This window comes from Lithobates pipiens, unplaced genomic scaffold (genome assembly GCF_037356315.1).
Source record: "Lithobates pipiens isolate NorthernLeopardFrog02 unplaced genomic scaffold, aLitPip1_a1.2 Scaffold_16, whole genome shotgun sequence".
Taxonomy (NCBI): Eukaryota; Metazoa; Chordata; class Amphibia; order Anura; family Ranidae; genus Lithobates; species Lithobates pipiens.
Window position 1 is genome coordinate 142,403,775 of NW_027507748.1, and position 16,750 is coordinate 142,420,524.

The 16,750-nt window shown below is 42.4% G+C and overlaps 1 protein-coding gene across 1 annotated transcript in view; it reads right to left on the reverse strand.

The window, feature by feature from the left end:
- Window positions 1–16,750, reverse strand: part of SCARF1 (scavenger receptor class F member 1) — a 71,589-nt gene that overhangs the window by 4,334 nt on the left and 50,505 nt on the right. The window contains exons 8-10 of the mRNA XM_077480558.1: window positions 9,169–9,289; window positions 2,235–2,356; window positions 1,935–2,072 (exon numbers count right to left, since the gene is read on the reverse strand). Coding sequence (XP_077336684.1) covers window positions 1,935–2,072; window positions 2,235–2,356; window positions 9,169–9,289 — 381 coding nt within the window. The remainder of the gene's footprint in view (window positions 1–1,934; window positions 2,073–2,234; window positions 2,357–9,168; window positions 9,290–16,750) is intronic.

Sequence of the window (16,750 nt, forward strand, 5' to 3'; positions counted from 1 at the left end):
TGACTTCAAAGTTGCATCATTTTCAGTGCAACTTGGAGTCCGACTTTGAAGTGACTTTAATAAGACTTTTATACTCTCTGACATTAAGAGCCCTTTCACACCGAGCCGCTTAGGGTGTCAGTGGTAAAGCAGCGCTATTTTTAGCGCCGCTTTACCGTAGTTTTAGCGGCACTATTCAGCCACTAGCGGGGCAGTTTTAATCCCCCACTAGCGCCTGAAAAGGGGTTAAATCTACCCGCAAAACACCGCCGGAGTGGTATCGCAGCGGTGATTTCAATGGGGAGCAGTGGTGGAGGAGTGGTGAGTCCACCGCTCCTTCCCCGCTCCAAAGAAGCTGCTGGCACTACTTTTTTTGATGCCCTGCCAGCGCACCACTCCAGTGTAAAAGCCCTTGGGCTTTCACACTGGAGTGCATAGAGCAGATGTTTTAGGGTGTTTTGCAGGTGCTATTTTTAAAGGTATAGCGCCTGCAAAATGCCCTCAGTATGAAAGGGGTCTAAAGCCATGTCAAAGTCGGATCAAAGTAGTGCGAGAACCTTTTCTGAAGTTGCAGCGACATCAGTAGTGTCAATTGGAACGGCTCTCATAGAGATGCATGACATTTCACATGTCCTGAGACTTTGGGTCTCACGAGTTGGATCCCAAGTTGCATGAGTGTGAACCGAGCCTTAAGGGATTACTGCAGGAAGGGGACCCTGATTTCACTATGTAAAGCTTTAATAAGACCTTATGTAGAACGCTGTGTCCAGGTCTAGAGACTTCCCTAAAGTGGAGTACACACTATAAAAAAATTGGAAAAAAAATTCTGTACTCTGCACAATCGTTCAGTTTTCGAATAGTGTGTACACAATTTTCGACATCCGATTCAGACTTTCCAAACAAAAATTTCTTAAGGGACAAACTCCAAAATTCAGATACGAAAGATTGTATATGATCAGAAACAATAAACAAAAAAAGCCTCTGTTGTTCGAGAATTTTCATATAATTAGCATTGCATACTTCTCTTAGAATGAACCCTCACAGCAGCGCATGCACACGCTGAGACAGCTGACACCTTCCCTGGCGTTTCTTCTGGGTTCGCGGAATCCGGCGCACAGGAACCGCCGTTCATGGCACAGGACTCGGAAGGAACAGCACTCGTGGCTGTTCCTTCAGAGCGCATGCGCATGTAATGTAAATATCTCCTAAACTGTACATGTTTAAGAGATATTTACACTACCTATAGGTAACCCTTATTATAGGCTTACCTATAGGTAAATGTATGCAGAGGAAGTTTACTCCCTTTTTAAAGTGGTAGTTACTGGTAAAATATAATTCCGGTCCGCCTGAAAATTAATGACATAATGTACTAGTATGCATTGCATACTAGCACATTATGAAAGACTTACCTGTTAAACTAATTCCTCCAGTGCTGTGCTGTTGCCACTGTCAGGGCTTCCATCTTCACCTTCCTTGCGGGTTAGCAGGCTCCGGCTGTTTGAATAGCCAAACCGCAATGATGTTCCATGCACAAGAGTCACAGTTGTGGCACACCACTCTGGATTGATGGCACATTCAGTGTGCCCTTGATTCAGAGTGCAGTGTGCATGCATCAATGATGTCACCAGCTGCAAAACATGGAAATATCTCCTAAATGGTGCATGCTTAGGAGATATTAAGTTTACCTACAGGTAAGCTTTATTATGAGTGTACTTGTAGGTAAAAGTGACAAAGCACAGTTTATTACCACTTTAAGGCTTGTGGTATGTTGACTATCGGGAGAGCAACCTTGGCATACCATATACCATATACCAATACGTTTGCAAGGCAAATCAATTACCAACCCCAGAGTCAGTCATTTTTTTTGTGTATCTATTTTAAACATCTCCACAATATGCTGAAAGTATTGTTTAGTATTGTGCTTCTATCTCTAATTCGAGAAACTTCTATATCACCTTCTCTGGGAGGAACACAGTAGATTGGGTCTTCCTCATCTGACTCAAATGAAGAAAATGAGTTCTCAGATATCCAGCCAGTGGAGGGGGATTCAATGAAACTGTGGTTGAAAGGAAGTTCTGTATCATGGTGAGAAACTGAAATAAAAAAAAAAAAACAGCATGAGCTGAAAAAGCATAACTCAACTTCTTTTTCACACTAAGACAAAAATAAACATTGCTTGATTTATTACATTTTAATAAATATGGTTGTCACAAACTAAAATGATCAACAATAAGGTACTGTTGAGATTTTCTTACCAGTAACCCAGGAAACTTTGTTCCCAACAGAACAGCACGGCAAGAGGGAGCTTATGTTCACTAAGGCACCCTGGAAATTGTGCTTCATTCTTGACAAACACCCTTCATCTCCATTAGACACTCTATAGTGAAAAACAGATACTAATAAGTATACCTCTGGGCGTCAGTAAATTCATAAATTTTCGAAAACACAACAAATCATAATAGAATATAACATATTAGATGCTTGTGTGAATATGCATAATATTGATTGGGTGTGTTAGAGACATGTTATACTTCAATGAGGGGGCAAGACTTGTGTTGGAGGGTTTAAAATAAGGATATGGGTAAGTACCACTGAGAATTTCCATATCAAGGATAACCATATTTTTACATCTTTTACTTTCCATACAATCATCCATTTTCGCTTGTTCTTGGTGCCAAGACTGTGTGGTTTTGGCTGCCACATGATGGCCCAATACTTAAAGAGGAACTCCACTCAAAAGAGAAAGTTCTCCTTTAAGTCCTCCTCCCTGCCACATTGGGGGGGGGGGGGGGGGTGGGCTGTCGAGTGGGTACCTAGTTTTGACAGGCATTGTATGTTTTCCTGACAATTGTGACCAAGACATACCATAAGCTGAAATAGAATATACAGTCATAGAAGGACTTTATCAATGTATGTGAGGTTCTTATACCACTTCTTCAAGTCTACCGTACGTGCTCCAAAAATTTGGTGAGGATGCTGGATGTCTGGATTTCTAACATTCTCTTGTTGCTGTTGATGGACAAATCCATTACATACTGGGTCAATTTTAGTCAAAACGAAGAAATGTTAGGTTCTGCTAAACTAAACATTTGCTTGTTGTCAACAGAAAAAATAATGTAATGGTGTTGCATGTCATATTTTCTTATTTCTCCAATAAAATATACTTCCAAAAGACTCTCCAAAGTGATGCTTCAAAGCATGTTATCTGACCTACAGTTAGGTCCATAAATATTGGGATATCGACACAATTCTAATCTTTTTGGCTCTTTACACCACCACAATGGATTTGAAATGAAACAAACTAGATGTCATTTAAGTACAGACTTTTAGCTTTCTTTTGAGGGTATTTACATCCAAATCAGGTGAACGGTATAGGAATTACAACAGTTTGTATATGTGCCTCCCACTTTTTAAGGGACTAAAAGTAATGTGACAGATTAACAATCATCCATCAAACTTTCACTTTTTTTTTTTTAAGTAATATTTTATTGAGTTTTAACAGGTTGACAGCGTATCAGAGATAGGCAAATCAGTACATAAATGAAAACAGTCTTAAGATACATGCTTCGCATTACCATAAACGTCCAGTCTAATGCGAGTGGAACACATAGAAATAAGAAATAAGATAAACCTGAAGAGCATTGACTAGGGATGTACAAACGTTGCTATATAAGCCTGTATTGAGAATCATTCTAGGGTGTGGTAAAAAGTTAAGGGGTAGCCATCTTATAGTAAAGTTAGGAGCTGCTGTCTTTGAGGGGGCCGGGGATAACCTTAGTATGTATAAAGGTTAAACTGATGAGTCAGGACATAAAAGGGGGCCGTGTTGATAGGGACCGTCCAAGGCCCACCATTGACCCCTTTCGGGAACTTGCTGTGAATGGGGGGGGGGGGGGGTGCTGCGTAGCTTAACGTAGAGCATGTTGAGATGGTCCAGTGGAACACAGTGGCAGGTCCCGAAGGGTGTGTGGAGGTTATAGGTGTGAAGGGGGGGAGGGGAATCCAGTGACTATTTATGAGGATGTACCCATGTCGTTCCTCAAGCAGGTCAATAGGTGTATGGTGTATAGGGTCAGCCCAGGACCTCACGAAGAGTTGCTATGTAGGAACGCAGGGTGGAAGGAGGAGGGGAGCAGGGACAAGGGACGTAGTCGGACAATATTATCTGCTCATATTCAGCAAAATGCTTCAGAATTCATTGGACGGCGCTTCACAGTACAGATGGACAATGACCCGAAGCATACTGCATAAGCAACCAAAGAGTTTCTTAAAGGAAAGAAGTGGAATGTTATGTAATGGCCTAGCCAATCACCTGACCTGAATTCCGATTGAGCATGCATTTCACTTGCTGAAGACAAGACTGAAGGAAAAATGCCCCAAGAACAAGCAGGAACTGACTGTATATCAAAGTGTGCTTACACTTTGTTCTAAAAGATGGGTTGAATCTGAAAAACATCCATTCTTTGTCTTATTTGTTGACATTTGGAAGTGTGTAATTAATGCTTTGTGGCTGTTTTTTGATAATAGCACAGTGTTCATTGTTAATTATATACAACCTTGTTCAACAAAAATTTTGAAACCTTAATCGATTACCTATTAGTAAATGGTGTCGTTTGTTAAATTACCACTAGGTGGCAGTTTTACACAATTTTCAAAATGTGTAACCCTTATCTTCCAATTTGGGCAAATGTACGATGGGAGAATTAGATTTGTTTTTGTCACATTGGAAACTGACATTTTTGAGAAATAAAACTGGTCTCTAGTTATTACTGTATATGCATAGCTCCCAACTGTCTTCGATATTGAACAAAGTCCCTCTGTCCCTCTTTCCTCCTCGTTTGTCCCTCATTTTGGTCTGATCTATATAGTAGTATATAAATTGCACTCTTTATAAAAGCGTTGCCTAGTTGCTAAGCCTTTCATCCAATTTCTAAACTGCTGCATTTGTAAATGTCAAAAGTCTGTATAAAAGGAATAACAGTGGTAAAAAAAATAAAAAAAATCACTTACCGTATATACTCGAGTATAAGCCGAGATTTTCAGCCTCTTTTTTGAGGCTGAAAGTGCCCCCCTCGGCTTATACTCGAGTCATCGCTGTCTGCCTGCTCGATCAGCGTGTCGAGCAGACAGACAGCGGCCATTCTATAATTCAAAAGCCGCGCCTCCGGCTCCGCCTTCGCCTGTGATAGGCGGAACACTGAATTTCCCAGCAGCCTGTGTTCCGCCTATCACGGACATCGTCTCATCCTCGTACTACGGACGAGGATGAGACGATGTCCGTGATAGGCGGAACACAGGCTGCTGGGAAATTCAGTGTTCCGCCTATCACAGGCGAAGGCGGAGGCGCGGCTTTTGAATTTTACAATGGCCGCAGAGGCGCCGACGAAGAGCGGCGATCCTGGCAAGGCACGGGACGGAGGCAAGGCAAGGCACGGCACGGGACGGGACGGAGGCAAGGCACGACACGGGACGGAGGCAAGGCACGGCACGGGACGGAGGCAAGGAGGCAAGGCACGGGACGGAGGCTCGGGACACAGGCTCGGGACACAGGTAGGCTGGACACACACACACACACACACACACACACACACACACACACACACACACACACACACACACACACACACATGGACACACACACACAGGGATGGATGGATGGAGACACACACACACAGGGATGGATGGATACACACACACACAGGGATGGATGGATGGATGGAGACACACACACACAGGGATGGATGGATGGAGACACACACACACAGGGATGGATGGATGGATGGAGACACACACACACAGGGATGGATGGATGGATGGACACACACACACACAGGGATGGATGGATGGATGGACACACACACACACAGGGATGGATGGATGGATGGACACACACACACACAGGGATGGATGGACGGACACACAGGGATGGACGGACACACAGGGATGGACGGACACACAGGGATGGACGGACACACACACAGGGATGGACAGGCATGTCTCACCCTCGGCTTATACACGAGTCAATAAGTTTGCCAGTTTTTTTGGGGGTAAATTGGGGGCCTCGGCTTATATTCGGGTCGGCCTATACTCGAGTATATACGGTATGCCTTTTTTTTTTATAATTTAGAGGGCGTGGCATGGGGGGCGTTTCCTATGCCTAGATACTTTTGTTAATAGGTGTCCCTCGTTCCCATCTTAAAAAGTTGGGAGGTATGTATATGCGATATAACAAGGTCAGAACCATCTTAAATTGTTGTTTTCAGTATTTGTTTCTACTTCATATTTACTCTATTTTACATTCTACCGCAGATTTGTACAGGCTCCCCTATGGAAGATATGAATAGATGAATAGAAAAACAGGCCTGATATCTTAGTGTCCTCTCAAATTATACAGACTGGATATAAGCAAATATCAAGTCAACTTATTGCACACTGCATGAATATGCATAGACTTCAATATTTCCATCGGTATGCAGATGATATGATTTATTTATATGAAAATGTTTCTAATATATGTTCCATTGCAAAATACCAGTAGCTTTACAAATAATATTTCTGCTTCACAGCTATTTTTAAAAAGTGCATTTTGATGTTTTCCATAAAAAGCATCATTACTTATGTTACACAATATAAAAAAGCTATTAAGAGAGCAGTAAATCATCAAAATCAGATTTTTGGAATATGTGTGCGCGTGTGTGTATATAAAGTTGGTCTTTTTTTTTTCCTGAACAAATGTGGCTTTCCGTGACAGGATAACGATTTAGGGGTTGCTGGGATAAGCTGTGCCCCCCCCCCCCCCAGATTTCAGTCAGGAACTCCCAGGACCAGTGACGTTGGTATCAAGAAGTAGAGGGGCTAGGGGGCACTGCATCATTTATGAAAAAATGTATCAGCCACACTCCACACTCAGCCCTGCCCCCCGCATCATTGGATTTGATTGACAGCAGCGGGAGCCAATGGCTGCACTGCTATCAATCTATCCAATCAGGACACGAGACACCAGGTGGAACTGGTGTGCTTGTTCCTGGTGCAGGAAAGACAGGGTTCAGGTAAGTAAAATGGGGGCACGGGGGGCTGCTATACTAAAGGAGATTCTTCACCTTAATGTATAGAATGCATTAAGGTGAAAAACCTAGAGGGTTTACAGCCCCTTTAAGGCTTGGGGGACTTCCCTTATTGCTCAATTTGCCCATCAACACAGTCAGTGTTGATGGGAGGATCCCTCCGGCTGCGCTTTTGTGTTTTGCTGGCAGGGAGCCTTCCCCCCTCTCAGATAACATTGATCATTGCAGGGAGAAGGAACACATTTTTTTTTGTAAAGAGCAACACATATTACACACGTTAACACATATTACACACGTTAGGCACACACTTAACCCCTTGTTTACCCTGAGATGTTAACTGACTGGTGATGTCAGTGTCAGTTAGTTAGTTCTAACCTAATGTCAGTTAGTGTCAGATTTCCCACTGCACTATCACTGTCCCATTATAAGTTGCTGATCACCATCATTACTATTATAAAATAATTTCCAGTATATATACACCATAGTTTGTAGATGCTATAACTTTCACACAAACCAGCCAATGTACACTTACTGGGATATTTGTTTTTACCAAAGGCGTAGCAGAATACATTTTTGCCTGAATTTATGAAGAAACATATTTTTTTTTTTTAATGGATGTTTTATAGCAGAAAGTAAAAAATAGTTTTTTTTCCAAGATCTTTTTTTTCATTTAAGTAATAAAAAATGAAAAACCCAGAGGTGATCAAATACCACCAAAAGAAAGCTCTATTTGCGTGAAAAAAATTACATTTCATTTTGGTACAGTATTGCATGACCACACAGTGCTTCCAGGTGATTGAGGAGTGCGGGTGGTTGAGGCGGACTTTCGAACAGCCTTCTTGTTTTCGTTTTTTCTTTTTCTTTCTTGATTTTCTTCTATTCTCTGTCTCTCCTCCTCCCCTTTTTTCCCCCTTTCCTTCCTTGATCCTAAGGTCACACCCCAGACGATGTCTATGAGGATGAAACGCGTCGGTAGGACTCCACTGCTGCCATTTTTTATTGAAAACGCTTGATAAACTATTTAAATGTGAGTTTGTTACTATTTTTTTATACATTTATTTTTAAACGGAATTACGCTATATGGCCTTATCTTTCCATTCTATATGTTCACCATTTGGAGTTGGGCCTTTTATGCGATTGGAGAGAACCTGTTTTAACCATTCTGTGTTGATCTTGGTATTCCAGCAGGAGTTTGATTTTCCTACAGTTACCATAAAAGCGTGTATGACCCTTGGAATATATATTCTTTTGGGTCAGAAATATCCGGTAAGCCTGCATCTGCTAAGGTGGTGGTATTGGCACACGGATGTTCGCATGCCGTACGTCTAGGATTGGATGGCTCACCTGATGTTCAATCTCACACGTGGGACTTGAATTTTTCTTTAAAAAAAAAAAGGGGGACTCTTTTTTCATGATTTTCTTTTTTATGTTGATTATTTACATTTATGTGCACATTGGGATATAAATAAGAACACTTTTATATGGAAGTGGTATAACACTTTTTTTGTCAATTAATGTAACATAGGTTATAGGAATATAGGAAAGTCTACGTGGCTATATACGTGGATGAGATAGTTCTCACAGATTTATGCACAATATTTTATTTTTAGCGCTACACTTTTTCGCAATTTGTGCACTCCTTCCTTGATCCTACCTAGCTATTTTGATAGCACTCTTTTGTAAAGTATATATATATACATATATATATATATATATATATATATATATATATATATATATATATATATATATATATATATACACACACATACATATCAGTTTGAGTGCATCCGAGTGGTTTCCAAGTTTTGATGGCGCCCCTCCCCCCCCCCCCACCTCTGGCCACATGCGGTACTGCATACAATAGAAGTCACTGTGGAATAAATTATCTGAGTTCCCATTGACTTCTATGGAGAAGCTCGCTTTGATATACGAGTGCTTTGGATTATAAGCATTCCTCTGGAATTCATTATGCTCACAATTCAAGGTACCAATGTACTTAAACTATATGATCAGTCTATAGCATGCCTAAAAATAAGGTCAGCACAGAAATTGGTGAAGAGGTTTCCTGCTAAGATTTGTGCTCGGTCAGAGAATTTTATTATGAAAGTAGAACACACTTTACCTATGTTTATTGTCCATTTGATTGTTCCCACAGCAGCAACAACAGCAACAGCAGCAGAGGATGAACAGCAGGCATATGGGAATGAGAACTCCAGCGATTATTGCCCCTTTCTGGCTGGATGCTGTGCAGGAAAATCAGATATATTCGTTAATCGATGCATGCTACTATGTCACAACTCAGTTTAACGAACAAAGTGTATGTAAAAAAAACAGCTATAGGTCTAGGGTTGCCACCTTTTCTTCAAGTCAAACCCGAACACTTTAGCGGCACATAGCAATCTTTTTTTATAGTATAGACTATACATATATTTAGCAATTAAATAACATTTCTAATCAAATGAAGTTACTCACAAGAGTACCCCTTTACATCAGAGGCCACAGAGTTCTTCTTTTACATCTGAACTCATGGAGTTCCTTTCACTGTAAGGGGAGACTCTGCAGACTCTGATGTAAGGGAGAACTCTGGGGACTCTGACATAAGGGATGATCTGGGAACCCTGATCTAAGGGGGAACACTAAGAACTCTGATGTACAGAGAGGACTCTGATGTAAGGGTGAGGTGTGGCCTCCGGTGTAAAGGGGAACTCTGATGTAAGGGGTGCTCTGAGAACCCTGATTTATCTTATTGTACTCACTCAGAGGCAGGAGAGAGAAGGGGGGGGGAGACTTTAGTCACAGACAGGGATGGATGGTGAGCTCACTCACCCCTTGGCAGTCAGCATTTCTCATCTAGATGTAGCTGAGGCTGCTGGACTTCAAATTTCTGGCCCCCATTTTCCTTCTCTGAGGCACAGCGCCAGGGGTTGAAGTGTGGGCAGATGAAGAGGGATAGGGGCGGGAGGAAGAGAAGCAGATCAAGCCCTCTCTCTTCTCCCGTCTGTGTGGGGGAAGGTTAATTGTTAATGCTGGCTTTGGGCAGTGTGAAAGAGATTGTAACAGACACTCTCAGCTTACACAATTGCAGCCTGCAACCTTGCTGAGAAGTTTGGTCTGAATAATGTGTCCGGGTTGCAGGTGGTCTGAAACCCGAACGCATGATTCCAAACCCGAACTGTCTGGGTGAATCCTGGACAGGTGGCAACTCTATTTAGGTCTCGTTTACACCATGGTGCTGAGACGTCAGTTTTTCTGCACATGTTCTGCAAGGGCTCAAAAAAACAAAGGTTTTCTATGTGCCCTGTTCACACTACAGCGTGTGGATTTTTTCTGCACAGGAAAAAAAATGACATAACCTCAACCTTGCTGTGACAAGGGCACATAATTGACGTATATGAAAACTAATGGAAACTGATATGAAACTGATGTGAAACTGATGTCGGTTTCCCCATCAGTTTTCATGCACGTATGGTGTGAACAAGCCCTTATCAGACAGGAGGGAAGCTGCAACCACTTTACGTCAAGAAATCCAGCCTAAGTATTTCAAGTGGTTAAAGGACAATGTGACACGCTTTGTGATATTGTTCTTTAATAAAATCTCTACACCCCTTGACTGCAGCCCTCCTAGGATACTTTCCTCATCGATCCAGCAATCTGTGACACATCAGGGTGGATTTAGTGCATGCAAACAGACTGCCTACTTTGCAAGTGCAGTTGCACTTATTTTCCCCAGGGCTCCACCATAAAATCATGTGCAAACAAAAATGCTGTTTTTTTTTTCTTGCTCCCAATCGGGTATTCTCAACAAAGTGAAGCATTATTATTTTGTATTATACAGGATTTATATAGCGCCGACAGTTTATGCAGCGTCTTACAACAAAGCGGAGACAGTACAATTACAATACAATTTAATAAAGGAGGAATCAGAGCACCTTGCTCATTAGAGCTTACAATCTAAGAGGAAGCGTCAAGAGATACAAGAGATACAAGATAAAAAAACTGTGGGGGATAGGCTGATGGAGAAAATAAATGTTGTTAACATCTCCCAAAGACCAGCTTTGAAAAAGCGCATGTGCGCAAAACATGTAAGCAGGCCAGTTGGCATGGCAACCCCCCTCACTACAGAGCCCTCTACGTGATGACCAGCCGCTCGAACAAGCGGCATTACACGTCGGGCTTGTGCGTTGCGCTCTAAGCCTCCCTTTACGCCAGGCGGACGCCACCTTGTGTCCGACTCCGAACTACGCTACCCGGCGTGCACTGCATCTCCCTTCCAGAGCCCCAACCATCATATGGACACACATCCAGGAGCAGGACAACCCCCCTCCCACAGGCTAAGAGCGGCGGCGTCCTAGTCTTCCAGTCTATCTACTAACAGTGAGTGATTTTAAGAACACAGTTCCTTTTATCTGCACCTGACAAGTTTTTTCCCACCAAGCTCCGTCAGTCCCCTTCTCTGGGTGAGGATTGTTTGTAATCACTAATCCCCCACGTTCCAGCTGGTTGGCGGCAGTGCAGTTTTGTTGCCTTAACCACTTAAGGACCGCCTCATGCCAATGTACGTCGGCAGAATGGCACAGCTGGGCACTTAAAGAATCACGTACATCTACGTGATTGTGCCCAGCTGTGCCATTCTGTGGGTTGGGAGCGTGCCGCCGGTCCTGTGCTCTGTGACCGTGGCCGCGGGACCAGCGGACCCGATCGCCGCTGGTGTCCCGCGATCGGGTCACAGAGCTGAAGAACAAGGAGAGGTCTGTGTAAACAAACCTCTCCCCGTGCTTCTCTGTGTGGCTGTCACAATTGTCTCTTCCTTTTATAGGGAAGGACGATCAGTGATGTCACATGCCAGGCCATGCCCCCCTACGATAAAAAAAACACATAACGTCATACATAACACTACACGTCATTGATACCAGGAACGCGTGCAATAGGAATATCGATTTGACTATTTGCCAGACCATTTTTCCCAATTTTTATGAACAGTACTCTGACTGGAATGGTACCAGCTGATTGGAGAAAAGCCAATGTAGCACCAATATTTAAAAAAAGGGCCAAGATATATCCATGGGAACTACAGGCCAGTTAGCCTAACATCAATAGTTTGCAAGCTCTTAGAGATGGTTATAAGATACTAGATACAAGATTTTAGTAATAAAAAAGGTATTATTAGCAGTAATCAGCATGGATTTGTGAAGAATTGCTCTTGCTAGACCAATCTATTAACCTTCTATGAGGAGGTGAGCTGCCATCTAGATAAAGGAAGGCCTGTAGATTTGGTCTATCTGGATTTTGTAAAGGCATTCGATACAGTTCCCCATAAACATTTACTGTACAAACTAAGTTCTGTCGGCATGGAAAAAAGGGGGGTACATGGACTGAAAACTGGCTAAGGCGGGTGAGTCTAGAGAATGGTGATAAATAGGGAGCACTCAGAATGATCTGGTGTGGAAAGCAGGGTCCCCCAGGGTTCTGTCCTTGGACAAATCCTATTTAATTTATTCATAAACGATCTGGAGGATGGGATAAACAGGTCAATCTCAGTATTTGTGGACAATACTAAGCTAAGCAGGGCAATAACTTCTATACAGGATGTGGAAACCTTGCAAGAAGATCTAAACAAATAAATGGGGTGGGCAAATGGTTACATGGCAAATGAGGTTCAGTGTTGAAAAATGTAAAAGAATGCATTTTGGTGCCAAAAATATGAATGCAATCTACTCACTAGGGGGAGAATTTCTGGGGGAATCTAGGATGGAAAAGGACCTGGGGGTCTTAGTAGATGACAAGCTCAGTAATGGAATGCAATGCCAGGCTTCTGCAAGCAAAGCCAACAGAATATTGGCATTAAAAAGGGGATTACCTCCAGAGATAAAACGATAATTCTCCCACTCCACAAGACTCTGGTCCGGCCGCACCTGGAGTATTCCATCCAGTTCTGGGCACCAGTCCTCAGGAGGGAGGTGCAGGATCTGGAGAGGGTCCAGAGAGGGGCTACAAAGCTATTAAAGGGACTGGAGGACCTCAGCTATGGGGGGAAGACTGCAAGCATTGATCTTGTTCTCTCTGGAGAAGAAACACTTGAGAGGGGATATGATTTCAATGTACAAATACTGTACTGGTGACCCCACAATAGAGATAAAACTTTTCTGTGCATGGAAAAATTAATAAAGACACATGACCATTCACTAAAATTAGAAGAGAAGCGGTTTAACTTTAAACTGCGTAGAGGGTTCTTCCTCTTCCACAAGCAGTAGTTTCAACGGGGAACATCGATAATTTCAAAAAACTATTAGATGGGCACCTAAACAACCACAACATGCAGGGATATAAAATGTACTATTAACATAAAAGCACACACACAGGTTGGACTTACTGGACTTGTGTCTTTTTTCAACCTCACCAACTATGTAAGAAAGTAGGGTAGCCAGGCAGAAAAGTCATCAAGAAAGAATGTTACTTTACCACATTACATTTACTAAGGAAAACTACTGCAACTGCACTTGCAAAGTGCACAGTCTATTTGACTTTAGTAAATCCACCCCAATGTTTCCGTAAGCTAGGTTCACACCTATGCATTTTTTACTGCATTTTGCAGAAACACACTAGAGTTCATTTCACATGGTTTTCTATGGTATATGTTCATATCTATGCAGCTTTGGAAAGGGACTTTTTTCACTCAGCAGATTGCGTTTCGGATGTAATAGACTTTAAAGGACCCACACCAAAAATGCAATGTGCATGGCTCTCCTGCGCAAATTGCCATATATGTATTGTGGCTCCTTTAAGAGCCTTAGCAGGTGCGCCCGCTACACACCGGGGGACCCGATACGCGTGACCGGTGGTCACGATTGCTAGCGGCCACCCGCGATCATGGGCACAAGAGCCAGAATGGAGATATGTGTATGTTAACACACAAAGGACAAGGGAGTAGAGACAGATTTGCTGTTTGTAGTAATTGCAAACAGCGATAGGTCTCCTCCCCCAGTCAGTCCCATCCCCCCACAGTTAGAAACACTAACTAGGGAACACATTTAACCTCTTGATCGCCACCTAGTGTTAACCCCTTCCCTGCCAGTGACATTTACATAGTGTTCAGTGCATTTTTATAGCACTGATCACTGTATAAATGTCAATGGTCCCAAAATGTGTCAAAAGTGTCCACCTCAATGTTGCAGTCTCGCTAAAAATCACAGATTACCGCCATTACTAGTAAAATAAAATAAAAAATAAAAAAATTATAAAGATGTCATAAATCTATCTCCTATTTTGTAGAAGCTATAACTTTTGCGCAGACCAATCAATATATGCCTATTGCGATCTTTTTACCAAAAGTATGTCAAGAATATATATCGTTCTAAACTGATGAAGAAATTTGTTTTTTAAAATGTTGTTTTTTGATCTTTATTATCACAAAAAGTAAAAAATATAGTTTTTTTTTCAAAATTGTCGCTCTTTTTTTGTTTGTGAGCAAATACCACTAAAATAAAGCTCTATTTGTGGGGGGAAAAAAGGACGTCAATTGTGTTTGGGTATAATGTCGCACGACCGTGCAATTTTCACTTAAAGCGACGCAGTGCTGTATTGCAAAAAATGGCCTGGTCATTAAAGCGGGACTGCACTGCGGAAAAAAATATTAAAAGCCAGCAGCTACAAATACTGCAGCTGCTGACTTTGAATAAATGGACACTCACCTGTCCCGGGGTCCAGCGATGCCGGCAGCCAAGGCCGATCGATCGATCGGCTCTCGGCTGCTGCCGCCACCATTCTAGGTGAGGGAATCAGGAAGTGAAGCAAAGCGGCTTCACTTACCGGTTCCCTACTGCGCATGCGCGAGTCGCGCAGAGCAATAGGAATTGTCCGCGCTGTCTCTGGGACCCGTGTGTGTCTCAGCAGACAGGGACAGGAAGAAGCGTAGACTCCCATGGGAGTCTATGCCCGGAAGTGGGTGTAAATACCTGTCTTTGACAGGTATCTGCACCCCCCTCCCCCCTGAAAGGTGTCAATTGGGACACCGGAGGGGGGGAGGGTTCTGATCAGCGGAAGTTACACTTTAGGGTGGAACCCCGCTTTAAAGGGCTGAAGTGGTTAAGGAGCGGGCGTCCTTTTTTTCTCACACATAGAACTTTCTTTTGGTGGTATTTGAACACCTCTGCGGTTTAGTTTTTTTGCGCAAATAGAAAAAGAGCGACAATTTTTTACTTTTTCTATAATAAATATCCCCCAAAAATATATAAAAAAACATTTTTTCCCTCAGTTTAGGCCATTCATCTACATATTTTTGCCAAAAATCGCAATATTGATTGGTTTGCGCAAAAGTTATAACGTCTGCAAAATAGGGGATAGTTTTATGGTATTTTTACTAATATTTTATTTTTTACTAGTAATGGTGGCTTTCAGCGAATTTTTTATCACGTCTGCGACACTTTGGCGGACACATCGGACAATTTTGACACATTTTGGGACCACTGGCATTAATACAGCGATAGATGCTATAAAATTGAATTGATTGCTGTAAAAATGTCACTGGCAGTGAAGGGCTTAACCACCAGGTGGCAGTGTAAGGGTTAAGTGTTCTTAGGGGTGTGTTTCTAACTGTATGGGGTGTGGCTGTGTGTGACACCACACTGATCGCTGCTCCCAATGACAGGGAGCAGACGATCAGTGTGCTGCCATTAGGCAGAATGGAGAGATGCTGTTTACATCGGCATCCCCCCGTTCTTGAGCTCCGTGACACGATCGTGGGCATCTCCGTGGCGATCGAGTCCACAGGACCCGCGACCACTGTCTCGGAGCTATCGGCAGGCGCGGGAGATTCAAAGTAAGGTACGGGTACGTTACTTTGCCCAGCCGTGCCAGTATATGTACAGGAGGCGGTCGGGAACCTGTTAAAGTGGTCACATATACCCAGTAAAGTGAATAGCCCCAGATGACACACAGAGATAAAAGAAATCCTCCTATATAGGTTTTACTTGTTCAACTGCAGTCTACTCTTGTCTACAACCCTTCAAATTGCTAAAATCCTTATGCATCTGTGATTAGTACAGAGAAGTGGAGAACTGCAGCTATAGCTCTGGAACACTGTGTGAGAGTTGATTGGAGGAAAGGGACCCCCCTCCACATAGGCAGAGAAACAAAGGAACATGCAGATCTGTATTCTGAATAAACAAGCTGTGTTCTTTATCTCCCTCCCCATCACAAATTTTAGCTCATGTTATCTCATGTGTCAGAAAAACTTCTCAGAAGTGACTCATGCTGATATCGTAGGAACGAAGCACCAGAGAGAAATGACACTTGGAGCTTTGGAGAGAGACAAGTAAACAAGTATGTGTTTTTCTCAGATTTCATGACTGGGGTTTACAACCACTTTAAAAAGGGTAGAACATGTAACATGTTCCAAAAGGGGAACTTATTCAATTTTCTCAGTTTAAACATTTGATGTTTTCTTTTTTCTATTGTGAATAAAATACGGGTTTATGAGATTTGCAAATCATTGCATTCTGTTTTTTTGTAGATTTTACACAGCGTCCCAACTTTTTTGGAATTGGGGCTGTATATACAGTACATGCTTTGCCTTTCATTTCTATTTTAAACGGAATGGCTTATTTTACAAGGTAATGGTTAATATACTGTATACTTTAAAAGAATTGTACTTTACACTATATATGCATACTCCTTATAAGAACTCAGAAATGACAGAAGATGCACCC